Source organism: Zingiber officinale, chromosome 1B, assembly GCF_018446385.1.
Source record: "Zingiber officinale cultivar Zhangliang chromosome 1B, Zo_v1.1, whole genome shotgun sequence".
In the NCBI taxonomy this organism is placed as follows: Eukaryota; Viridiplantae; Streptophyta; class Magnoliopsida; order Zingiberales; family Zingiberaceae; genus Zingiber; species Zingiber officinale.
In genome coordinates this window covers 129,343,171-129,355,724 of record NC_055986.1, presented here as the reverse complement: position 1 = coordinate 129,355,724, position 12,554 = coordinate 129,343,171, and the positions used below count along the sequence as shown (strand labels likewise).

Here is a 12,554-nt window from a genome sequence, read left to right as displayed (position 1 = left end):
CTTCACTCATCAGAGTTTCCTTCTGCCTAGCTTCACTCACTAGGTCTTTCACCTGACTTCACTCACCAGGATTTTCACCTGGCTTCACTCACCAGGATTTCCTTCTGCCTAGCTTCACTCACTAGGTCTTTCACCTGACTTCACTCACCAGGATTTTCACCTGACTTCACTCACCAGGATTTTCACCTGGCTTCATTTACTAGGATTTCCTTCTGCCTAGCTTCACTCACTAGGTCTTTCACCTGGCTTCACTTACCAGGATTTTCCCGTCAAGTATCTAGTCAACCTTGACCTACTTGACTCTCCTTCACACATGAACAATTGCACTGCAATCTTCATGTATTGAATTGTCAAACATCGAAACCACAACATCAAGACTCGAGCTTGACTCAATTCAAGCTTAGTCAACACGGTCAACCTTGACCTGGGGAATATTGCACCAACAGCAATTACTTCTAAGGTTCAGGAACTTCCTCCTATAAAGTCTTCTATTTTCACTAAACATTTTGAGAAGGTCACTCTTTCGTCGGGAGAAATGCGTGCAAAATGTAAGCACTGCAATGCTTCCTACAAATTCCAAGCCGACGGCGGCTATGGGTCATTGAAACTGTTGGCGCGGGAAGCATCCGATGATCGAACCTATGTTTTGATTATGTCAAAGGGTTCAAAGTTAAAGTGTTTTGTTTACTAATATGTTGAATGAGCATTGCAGGAAAATTCCTAAGTGTACTTAGGCAAAAGTCCTAACTGCGGTTAGGCAAGTGGAAAACCCTAGGGGGCGGTAATCCTAGGTCATAGGGGGTGGTAATCCTATGCGGAAAGCTTTGGCGGGTCGACGTCTTCGGGCAAAAATCCTAGGGGGCGGTAACCCTAGGTTGAAATCCTGGTGTCGCGAACCGGGTGGAAGACTGGACGGGTCGTGGACCGGGCGTCCAGCATGAAGACCGGAAGACTCGAGCGCCGAGCAAAAGTCTAGTCGGTCTGGAGGACCGAACTAGCAAAAGGTAAACTCTCCTGAGTGGAGTAGGTGAGGACGCATTCCCCGGAAGAGGGAACTGTAGACGTCGGTTAGACCTAGGATTTCCGGTTGGAAATTCGAAGTCAGAACCGGACAGTCTGGAGATTGTCGAACAATTCATTTAATAAATTTATATGTGCTAACTTTGTTTTGCAGGATATGTTTGTGTTTTGGGACTAACATGTCTTGCAGGTACAAAAGAACAAGGTTTCCCCTCGGATGAACAGTATCCGAGGCGCCTCCATTGTCACGCCCCGGAGGAGTCCCTGTCCAAAGAAATTTCGGCAGCATCTCCCCTGTACGACGGGCAATCTGAAACTTCTACATAACACATATACCTCAGCCACAGGCGGCTGGCATCATAATAATAAATAATAGCAAACACCACGGAGTTAATATAATTTAATCAGCCTCTGGCTGTCACAACCATGTAGTTAATAATAGTAAACAAAAACAATAGTACTCTGACTCAAATCCACCCTACTCCACTACACTCGTAAAGCTCAAATCCGACGAACTCACCTCTTTTGCCATCCAGGCAGGCATGTAGTAGAATAAATCCAAATCCAAATCCATCGACATAATAAAATCCATACAATGTCCATAAGTAAAATAATCCAAAACATAACAAGTTCAAAACAGTCTAGAACAGAAAAGAAAACCAAAAGAAAACCAATCATATCCTCGAGGTCCGAGGACCAACAATCGAACTCTCTCCTGACAAGATCAACCAAAATATCAACAATGGAGGGGTGAGTCCAACACTCAGCAGTACAATTGATATACAAAGTAGGAAATAACACCTAGCACTAATCATGCGTACACTCGATATAAGAAAGATAAAATGCATCATAAAATAGAGAGAAACAGACTAACCAGACCGAGTATAAGGTCAAATTGCGAACAAAGGTAGTTTGGATCCAAAAACATGCAACAATATGAGATATAAAGAAATAAATGCATTGTATGATCAACTGGTCACCAAGGCAGCAGCGACGCCAGTCGATCACCTCACAGAATAGTGAGGCCGAGTGGGTAGGGCTGTGACAACCGTGCACTCTGTCGTCACTACTCCTGATGAGTGACCGAGTGGACGGGATGTTGTCGGAGTACACCTATCCTCCTACCCCAAATCATAAATGGGGGAGCACAATGCTCTCAACTCCCGGTACACGATGACGGGGAGGAATCCCTGCCGGATAACACGTTGTGTCACATATAGAGCTTGGAGGTGCCTCAGGTGCAAAGGGGTAAGTAGGTTGCGAAGTGGAGCTGGAGGCGCCTCAAGGGAGTCTGAGGCGCCTTGGACACTGCCTTTGAGGCGCCTCAGATGGTTGATTGAGGCGCCTCCAGGCTGGATAAGCAGCAGGCAGCGAAGGCTTATCGAAGCGCAGGAAGAGGGATAGACTTTTATGTTTGAGGCGCCTCCATGGGGCATTGGAGGCGCCTCCAACAGCCTATTTAAGGCTTCTTCGACCAACAGCTAAAGGCATCAATTGAAAAGCGATCTTTCTGCAACGAGCTTCTAACGAGAAGTTCCGACGAAGCTACGACTTGACGTCGACGACCCGGAGCTCATAATCTTCCATTTTTCGTGTCGTTGGTATACTTTTACTACTGTAATTATACTTGCTTGTAAAAGATTTCCAAGATTATAGTTGTTGCCCACAGAATGCGATCAACGATCGCGGGTCTTGGAGTAGGAGTCGCCCAAGACTCCGAACCAAGTAAATCTTGGTATCCCTTGTGCTTGTCTTTATTTCATTTCCACTGACATGTAGAAACGAAGCATCCGATAGAATATGGACTCGATCGTTCTCAAACACAATTATCAAAATTTTCTTCAACTAGCGGTAGTACCGATTCCAGTTTATTTTTATATTCGGATAATAAATTAAGAGAATCATTAGCTAAATTTGTTTCCGTAGAACATTTTTCTTTTATTTTTGGATCTAATGCACATTTGAAGATTTTTGTAAAGAATCTCTTACTCCATATGCTAAACGTGTTCCTAGAACTACATTTACTCATACAATTAAAAAATTAGTAAAACAAGGAAAAAAGAATTTAATTGATGAATTTAATAAATTAGATAATAAAGTTTCTTTATATTCTGATATTTTGAGTGATCATTGGCAAACACATTTGTATATGGGTATGACTTGCCATTGAATCGATAACTCTTGGAATCTCCAAAAAAGATTGTTAGCTTATAGAGTTTTTGATGAAACACATAATGCTCATAACATCGCACAATTATTATGTTTAATTTTAGAAAATATGACTTAACTCATAAAATATTTTCAATATCATTAGATAATGCTAGTTCCAATACAACTTGTATAGATGATCTAAAATTTGTTTGTCAACCTATTATTGACGGTTTATTTTTTCATATTCGTTGTGTATGCCATGTTTTAAATTTATGCGTTTAATATGATTTAAAAATTTTAGAAAGTTATATTAAACAAATTAGAATTGTAATTTCTTATTTATGGTGTCATCCATCTATAATGAAACAATGGGGTATGTTTTGTAAAATTAATGGAATGAGACCTAAAAAATTTCCACGTGATGTACCAACACGTTGGAATTTAACATACCAATTATTACAAGATTCATTTCAATATAAAGAATTATTATGTTCATTTTTTTTTACAAAATACTAATACTAATATATATTTATTTTCACAACAATGGAATATTTGTAGTAATATTTGTGAAATTTTAAAAGTATTTAATGATGCAACCGAACAACTTTCCGGTATTTATTATCTCACTGGTAAATTAGTTTTAGAAAATTTTTCTAATATAGTATTAGTTTTAAATGAACATATTAACAATGAATCTTTATCTCCTTGCATCTTAGCTATGAAAACTAAATGAGAAAAATATTTTTATTTAATTCCTGAAATTTATTTAATTACATTTGCTTTAGATCCTAAATTTAAATTAGAAGTTTTACAAGAAATGTTAACTAAATATTATGACGCTTTAATTTCAATTAAAGATTCTTCTTCCCTAATCCAGTTAATATTATATATAATGTTAGAATTTATTTATATAATATTTATAATCAATATTATACAAAATATGGAACACAAATTAATATTTCTAAAATATAATAAACTACTAGTAGTAATTTAAAACTTACAAAAGCATAACTCTTATAAAAAGAACGGACAAAATGTCCGCGAGGATTCTCAAGTTCCACACAGGAACTTGAGAATTATTTTACGAGTTCTTTTGATTTTAATGAAGCAGATAGTGAAAATTTCGATATCTTAAAGTGGTGGTCACAGAAGGCTCAAAGTTTTCCCGTCTTCTCCGTGATCGCCAAAGAAATATTAGCTTGTCTAGTGTCAACTGTTGTTGTGGAGCAGACGTTCAGTGTCAGCGACAACATATTAGATGAACGACGATCAACTTTGTCTCCCGACTCATTGGAAGTCCAAATATTACTGAACGATTGGACCAGAGTGGAGAAAAGAATCCAATCAATGCAACTTTCAGATGACGAAGCTGAAGATTTTGATACTGAAGGAATAAATACGACAAGAACAAGAAATGTAAGTGAGTGAAAATGTAAAAGAACTACGTGGACTTTGATTCCCCTAAAGGGATACGTAGACAACTTAAATAAGTGCAAGCTCTTTTTTCCAATAAATTTTAATTTTTAATTTTTAATTTCTAATTTGTAATTTTTAATTTGTAATTTGTAATGTTTAATTTTTAATTTTAATTTTTTTTAACATAATAATCTTGAACCGTGACGAACAGTGAATCAAACCGTGAATCGACGGTTTCGAATCGTGAACCGGCGGTTCCGAACCGTGAAGTGTAACCGTTTTGGACGGTTAAGATTAAGGGTCGACCTCTTTAAAATCGTCGAACCGATGATTCTAAATTATTGAACCGTCAATTTTGAATCATGATCAAGTCTAGATCAGTACAAGTCTTCTGCTATCGGGATTTAAAAATCTATCACTATCTAGTGAGCTTCAAGTATACATTTCAATACTTTGCGACTTGCATTGGCAGATCGAGTCAAAAGTACTATAGCGAATAACACTATATATCCCTTGTATTTAGAAATTTATCGTTGTATTTGACCGGCCTATAAAAAGAGCTAAAAAACTTGAGCCGAGCCGAGCCGAGCCGAGCCGAGCCGAGGTGAGCCGAGCCGAGCCGAGCCGAGCCTGTTAGAGTGTATACTAAAAGCCTACCTTTTGGTATAAACATTTATATAGAAATAAGAATCACATTGGTCAAATGTCTACATTTATGATAAATGTAGTTGTTCAATTAATTTATATTGTAGATAACATGGTGTGTGGTGTCACACACAGAGGATCATGTTATCAGTACCTTATAAATTATAAACAGTAACTCACAACCATAATGGAAAGGAACAAACCATTGGAAGGTCGTAGTATAATTAGGTATTAGTTTATCTTAACTATATAATTACACTAGTACACTTAGAGTGTATTGAGTAGGACCATTAGAGGTCGTTTCTTTTATACTGACTTTATAAAGAAACAAAGACCTCAGTTATTATGGAAGTGTGTGCTCTTAATCCTAATATAATAACAAGCACATATATTTTATATTTATTTCTTTAATTTATCAATGGGTGAGATTTAGTTCGATGAATCAATAAGCCCGATAAGTTGGGAAATGATATCACTTATAGTGTGTATTGTTGATTATAGAAGGAAACTGTGTCCTAGTGATCTAGGTTGAGAATGTCCTCAAGAGGAGCTCATAAGGATTGTCATGTTAAACCCTGCAGGTGGACTTAGTCCGACATGACGATAAGGTTGAGTGGTACTACTCTTGGACTAAGATATTAATTAAATGAGTTGTCAGAACTCGCTTAATTAGTGGACATTTGACATCTTAAACACAGGAGACTAACACACTCATAATAAGAAGGAGCCCAAATGTAATTTGGGATTGGTGCGTAGTTCAATAATAGTTCTTTAGTGGAATGAATTATTATTGATGGAATTAGTCAGTGTCAACACGGAAGCTTAATTTCCTGGAGACCAAAACCATTCCTCCTCTCCCTATCGTAGCCTCTTGTATATAGAGATTTATACCCACCACATACCCACATTCTTACCCAACCAATAGGGGTCGGCCAAGCTAAGCTTGAAGCTTAGGGCCGGCCAAGCCTAAAGGTTGGCCTTAAGGTGGCCGGCCAATAGCTTGAGCCCAAGTTTAGGTGGCCGGCCACATCATATTAAAAAGGATTTTTATTAAAATTATTTCTATGTGGATATCATAGTTTTAAAGAGAGTTTAAAATTAAATCTTTCCTTTAAAGCTTTCTACAAAAGATTAAGAAAAGATTTGAAATCTTTCCTTATTTGTAGATTGAAAGGAGATTTTATTTTAAGAAAAACTTTCCTTTTTGACCATGATAATAATTTAAAAGAGAAGTTTAAAAATTAAATATTCTCTTTTATTAGTTTCTACAAAAGATTAAGAAAAGATTTGATATCTTCCTTATTTGTAGATTGAAAAGAGATTTTAATTTTTAGAGATAACTTTCCTTTGAAAATTATCCACATGTTTAGAAGAAGAATTTCAATTTATAAAATTTCCTTTTTATTAACCAATCATGAAGGATAAAATTATTGGAGAAATTTTTATAAATTTCTAGAAACAAATTAGGAAGTTTTAATTCTTGTGTGAATTAAATTTTCCTTGTTTTGGGAATTAAGTGGCCGACCATTATTATTAAAAGAAGAAAATTGTTTTTAATTAAAATAATTTTTTTTTATGACAAAAGAATTAAGGAACTTTTATTAAAATTTCCTTATTTGTCAAGACCAAGGATTATAAAAGAGGGGTAGAGGTGCCTTCAGGGTGATCAACTCTATTATTCTTCTTCCTCTCTTTTCCTCCTTGGTGTGGCCAGCCCTAGCTTCTTCCTCTTCTCTTCTCTTTCTTATGCAACCTCTCTTGGAGCTCTTGATGGTGGCGGTTCTAGCTAGGAGAAGAAGGAGAGAAAGGTGGTTTTGTTTCTTGCATCTCTTGAGCTTGGTGGTGGCTAGGACCTCTACTTCTTGGAGAATGTGGTGGCCGAAACTGCAAGGAAGAAGAAGGTGTGGTGGTTCTCATCTCGGAAGATCGTTGCCCACACAACGTCCAGGGTTAGAAGAGGAATACGGAAGATCAAGAGGTCTTTTTAGAAGGTATAACTAGTAATTTTTCCTTTCTGCATCATGCTAGTTATTTATGGAAATAATACCAAATACAAGAGGCTTACGATTCTAGTATTTCGAATATGTTTTTCGAAGTTGTGTTCTTTTATTTTTCTTTTCCTTGTGATTTGATTGTTCTTTTTGGTTGACCTAAAGTTATTTTAGGAAATTAAATATTAGCTTTCCATAAAAGATTTTGTCTAGTCGGTGGTGGTTGTTCCCATATCTAAGAAGGTCATGTGCCTCGCCACGTCAGTACTGGGAACCAATTATGGAAATTAATATTTAATGGAATTAATAACTTAGGTGATTTGGATCAAACGTGTTAAGTTCCGCAGGAGATCCAAGTCTAAACCTTAAAGAACAAATAGATTAAGTTTTGGATCAAACGTGTTAAGTTCCGCAGGCGATCCAAAATTTAATTTAAAAGAACACATGGTAGCTAGGAAAAGGTTCAGACCTTTGTACAAAATTTTTGTACAATGGAACCTCTAGGTTTTCCGAGTAGCAACCAACAGAGCCGAGGTGAGCCGAGCCGAGGTGAACCGAGCCGAACCGAACCGAACCGAGATCAGCCGAGCCGGCGCAGTGCGCATGAAATGCGAAAGCTCATGGATTTTTTTTATCTCATAAATAGCAAACATCGCGTTCCTCACTCAGCCTACCCAAGTTCGTAGTCTTGCTTTTGTTGGATTATGTCCGAAAAACTGAGTGGGGCCCGAATTTCCCTGTGTAGACTTTGGGTTATTTAGGCGGGCTAGAGATTACGCTATCAGAAAAAAAAATTTCCCCTCTATAAATAGAGAAGAAAAGGAAGTCGAACTGAGGGCCAGTTCATTTATTCTCCACCTGCCGAGCGATCGAAGCCCCGTTAGATCGGAGTCGGCGAGGAAGAGGTCAGAAGCCCTAATTTTTGTTTCTTGTTTAATTTTTCGCATTTTGTTTTCCTTTTCCTTTTTTTTTTGGGCGTTTTGATAGCCTTCCAGATCGTGAAGCAAGAGGAATGGAGCTCTAGTTTAGATATATTAATCCGCCTCTCGGATTTGTCGCTGTTGCCTCTCTTTTTTGTTGCATGTGGATCTTGATTTCTCTCGGATACCTTCGAAATCGTGCTTTTGGGCTTTTCTGCTCGCCGTTGTGGTAGGGTAATCGGTCATCAGCTAAAATGTTGATTCCTTTGGATGGATTTTTGGTACTTTCTTCTGCAACACTATGATTGTCTAAAAAGATTAAGGTCCTATAGTGCTGGCCTTGGTCGTTCGTGCTGTATGAATTTCGAAGCGAAAGGGACAGATTCATATGCATTTTTCAAAGAGGAAAAACTAGCTTTTGTTTGATTTTTTATTTTTTAAAAAAACATTTTTTTGGGAATTTGAGACTATCCATCCGATTGTATGGTTGTCATGAAGTTGTGGCATAAATAACATTATCTTAGTTCATATGAAGTTACTAGGTTTGCACGGTTCTGAGTATTCTTTTAAAACAGATAACTTTGATGAAAGCTGAGCATTATTTGCCATTGTTTTACGGAAATGGGATCCTCTTAAATCTGCAGATTGCAAGGTGAAAATGCATCGTGGAGTAAGCTGTGGAGGTGGTCAAAGTTCTTTGGGCTACTTATTTGGTAGTGGTGAAGCTCCTAAGTCTTCTGCTGAGCGTGCTGCTGAACCAGTTCAGAAACTAGCTCCTCCAACAGAGGCTGATGACAAGAAAATTCCTGCCGGTATCCATGGGAACCTAGCTAACAATTACCATAGAGCTGATGGGCAGAACTCTGGAAACTTTATCACTGTAAGCATCCTATGCTTTATTTGCTCTTATTATGAGTTATGAGATTCTTAATTCTATCTTCTTTTATAAACTTTATTGGATTTTTTTGTATATTTATAAGCTATGATAGTTGGTTTAACGTGTGCTTTCTTGTCAATATTTTACTTTCCTGTGCTTGAACCTATTGTAATTGTTACTTTTCATTTTCCATTTGTACCTTAGTTTAAGTAACTATTTTTAAATGGAAATGTTAGTAGGCTAAAGTATCATTTATCATAGTACTAAAATCTATGTTTTTGTATTGAATCAATTTGAGTTTAAGATATGAGAAGTAATGGTAGATCAAAGAAAGTTGAAGTTAACATGGGTGGAATTGACTTAAGAATCTAAATATTAGTAGTGATATCAAGATATCAATGAAGGGAAAAGATCCTTGTTATGACCTCAAATATTGGGGCTAACATGGTTTTGGCTTTATGCTGGATTATTTAACCATACGCAGCGTCAATAGCAGTTAGTTACTAATTTGACTTGCTGATATGGATTGGCTAACTGTATTAGTCGCACCAGTTAATTTGAATCTAAGCTTATTCCATACTAATACAAACATGACCTTCAAGTCAGACATCCGTAACCCCGTTCCTTCAACTTGCGATGCTCAGTAGTCAGCATTTGAGTTCTGCAGGACAACACAGTAACGGATAGTCTATTTCACATCTGTTCTTGAAATCAGAATTGACCATGGCCATTCCCGTGAGGCGAACAAGGAGTTCAAGGTGTGTCATACCATGTAGCTTGTAGACCAAGTAAGGATTGATTGAGCTCCTATTGTGGGCTTGGATGTGAGCCATTAACTATTTCAGACCATCTTTTAGGGCACCTTTACTTGGAGAAATGGGAGGGAAAAGCTAACTATTCCTGACAAGTTATTTTTTTATCATCCCTAATTTCTTTCTTCCCATTTCTCTCCAAGCTCGAACTTATCATGGGCAAATTCCTCATTTCTAAATCCACTTTCGCCTACATGGGAATTTGCTTCCATATGCAGTTTATTTACAAGAAAAAGAGAGAAGAGTGGATGTGAGAGAAAATGGGTGCCAGTGGAGATGGTTGCATAGATGATGCCATTGGTGATTTGGATGGAGATTGTGGTGAAGGGTTATATTGAGGATGGTGCGAGTGGTGGATAGGAAGCTAGGGGAGTTACAAGGGAGGAGCTATAAAACTTGCTTAGCTAGTCAGTTCAGGAGGGTCTGAGGAGAATGATGCTTACTTTTATTTTTGTAACTGTATACCAGTGTTAGATGAACTTAGGTTAATTTATATTGCAAGTATCAACTTTTGACTAGGACTGTTGCTCCCTCTTGCCCAACTTCAAATAGGCTATGCAGGATTCCATCAATAACTGAAATTTCATTGCTGTGCAATGAAGAACACAATTAATCTGTACTATATTGGTGTTCCACACTCAAACCGATTAAAGTAGCTACAACAAGTCACATGTAGAACAATGCAAGTAAAACCATATTCCAGATGGAGGGAGTGGTATTGCAGTTAGCTGAACAATAGGCTACAACAACCTCATATTTTTGCATTAAGTTTTAATGTCATGATCTTCAATAATCATAATGTAACAGAAACACAGTAGTGACTGGCTAATTACACTTGGTTGATGTATCACATGCTGTTCCATCTACATTTTGGAGCTATTTGTGAATTCCTACCTGTGCAGGAACGACCTTCAACTAAAGTGCAAGCTGCTCCCGGAGGAGGTTCATCCCTGGGATTTCTGTTTGGGGATGGTCACAAGTGAGCTTCTGGAAGAGCAAGTGGCATTGACTGCTTGCAGTCTGCAACTAAGGCATAAAAGACATGGCTATGTAATATGTACCTCCATCGTGAAAATGTCTCAGTTGATGTGTCGTTGTTACTCGCTGCTTCTTGGACTATAAGCACTAAACAGAATGTCCTTGGCTTTGTTGGCTCCCGGGGTTTAGTTGCGATTTCTTAAGCTTAAATTGAAATAGTTGATTTCTATTACCCTTTCTATTTACTTCACTATTTTGAGCCAAGGATCAATCGCCGTGAAGGAGTGCTCAAGAACAATTATGCTACCTCAAGATATGTCTTTGGATGCAAGGATCAATCCACAACAAGCTTGCATCTGACTGTACGATATGGTCATTTGCTGCTTTTAAAACAAAATCCACTTAGTTCCTTATTGAACATTGTTGAATTTCACTGTACTTTTGCCTGTGTACTTTATGATCAGTTTATTTGAGAAAGCGGAAATCAAAATTTTAAAAAAAAATCATAAAATTTAAGAAAAAAAAAAATCGTAGTGAAAAAAGTTTTTATCGTTTATTTCATTAAAATTTTTAGATGGAAGATAAATGAAATTCATCAACGGTTGATTTTAGAGTCAAAATTTATCACCTCAAAATTAAATGACTATGTGCCTAAACAAATGTTCATCCGAGGAACATTGTTCTTTTTAATTAAAAATATTTTTTTTAACTCATAAAATTATACTATGTGCCTAAACAAATGACGTTGGTGTCTTTTTTTTATTTATAAAATTATGTTGCATGTATCCATTTTTCTTTATCAAGATAAATAAATATATAAAAGAAGATATTTTTTCATCCTTTCTCTTTTCTGTTTTGATAATTTTTCCTATAATTTTTTTTTTTTGTTTCTTATCCATGATTCAGAGTAAACAGAGATTTAGAGTCAAAATTAAGGCATGGGAATCTTAAATTTGGGCCTACATTATTCACTAATATGATCCTTTACTATTTTTTATTTTCATATTTACTAGTCTACAAGTATCATACTTAAAATCCTGACATTCATATCTCTGACCAAGTTGGCACCAATGCCCATGCTTTTATTCCATAAAGGTAGGCCAAGCTGATAATCTCACGGTTTAATCCATCGTTCTAATATTTTTTATATTTTAGTTTTTCACTCATTCCAGATATTAACATACGAGTCTATTCTAATATAGTTTATGTATATTCCTATTGAATCATTTAATTAAGAAAACTAATTTTCAACACAAATGAATCATGCATTTGACCTGTTGAAATTTCTGTGATAATTTAATGGTATTTATAATTTAAACTCTAGCATTTTTTTATTCGGTAAATTATCTTAAAATCTTCATGCAAAATTTTAATTTTGATATCAGTCTATGTGTCAGAGAATATTTATTGAACTTACAAATCCATATTAATTTATTTAATTCACTATATGTGCACAATCTTAGATAATTATGTCTAATTAAATTAAATATATACTTGATTTTAAATATTGTGTCCAATTAAACTACATATATTTCTAAATTATATATATATAAAATTCCTATTATTAGATGGACTGGGGAACATTTCATTACGCTAGAATTATGCCGGAAGCAGGAAATTTTTTTATAATTCGAACTGAATATCTACATAAAAAAAATATCGAACTTTGTAATTCGAACTGAATACCCGGATTTTAAAAAACTGTTTTTTTCATAACTTTTATTCACGATGCGGGATTGATATA

The 12,554-nt window shown here is 36.2% G+C and overlaps 1 protein-coding gene across 1 annotated transcript; it reads left to right on the top strand.

The window, feature by feature from the left end:
* Nucleotides 1–8,006: 8,006 nt before the first annotated feature.
* Nucleotides 8,007–11,042, top strand: LOC121978874 (protein SPIRAL1-like 3). Its single transcript, XM_042531087.1, has 3 exons — nt 8,007–8,128; nt 8,788–9,023; nt 10,735–11,042. Exons 2-3 carry the CDS (start codon nt 8,802–8,804, stop codon nt 10,813–10,815), a joined length of 303 nt encoding a protein of 100 aa, XP_042387021.1. The 5' UTR covers nt 8,007–8,128; nt 8,788–8,801; the 3' UTR covers nt 10,816–11,042.
* Nucleotides 11,043–12,554: the final 1,512 nt, after the last annotated feature.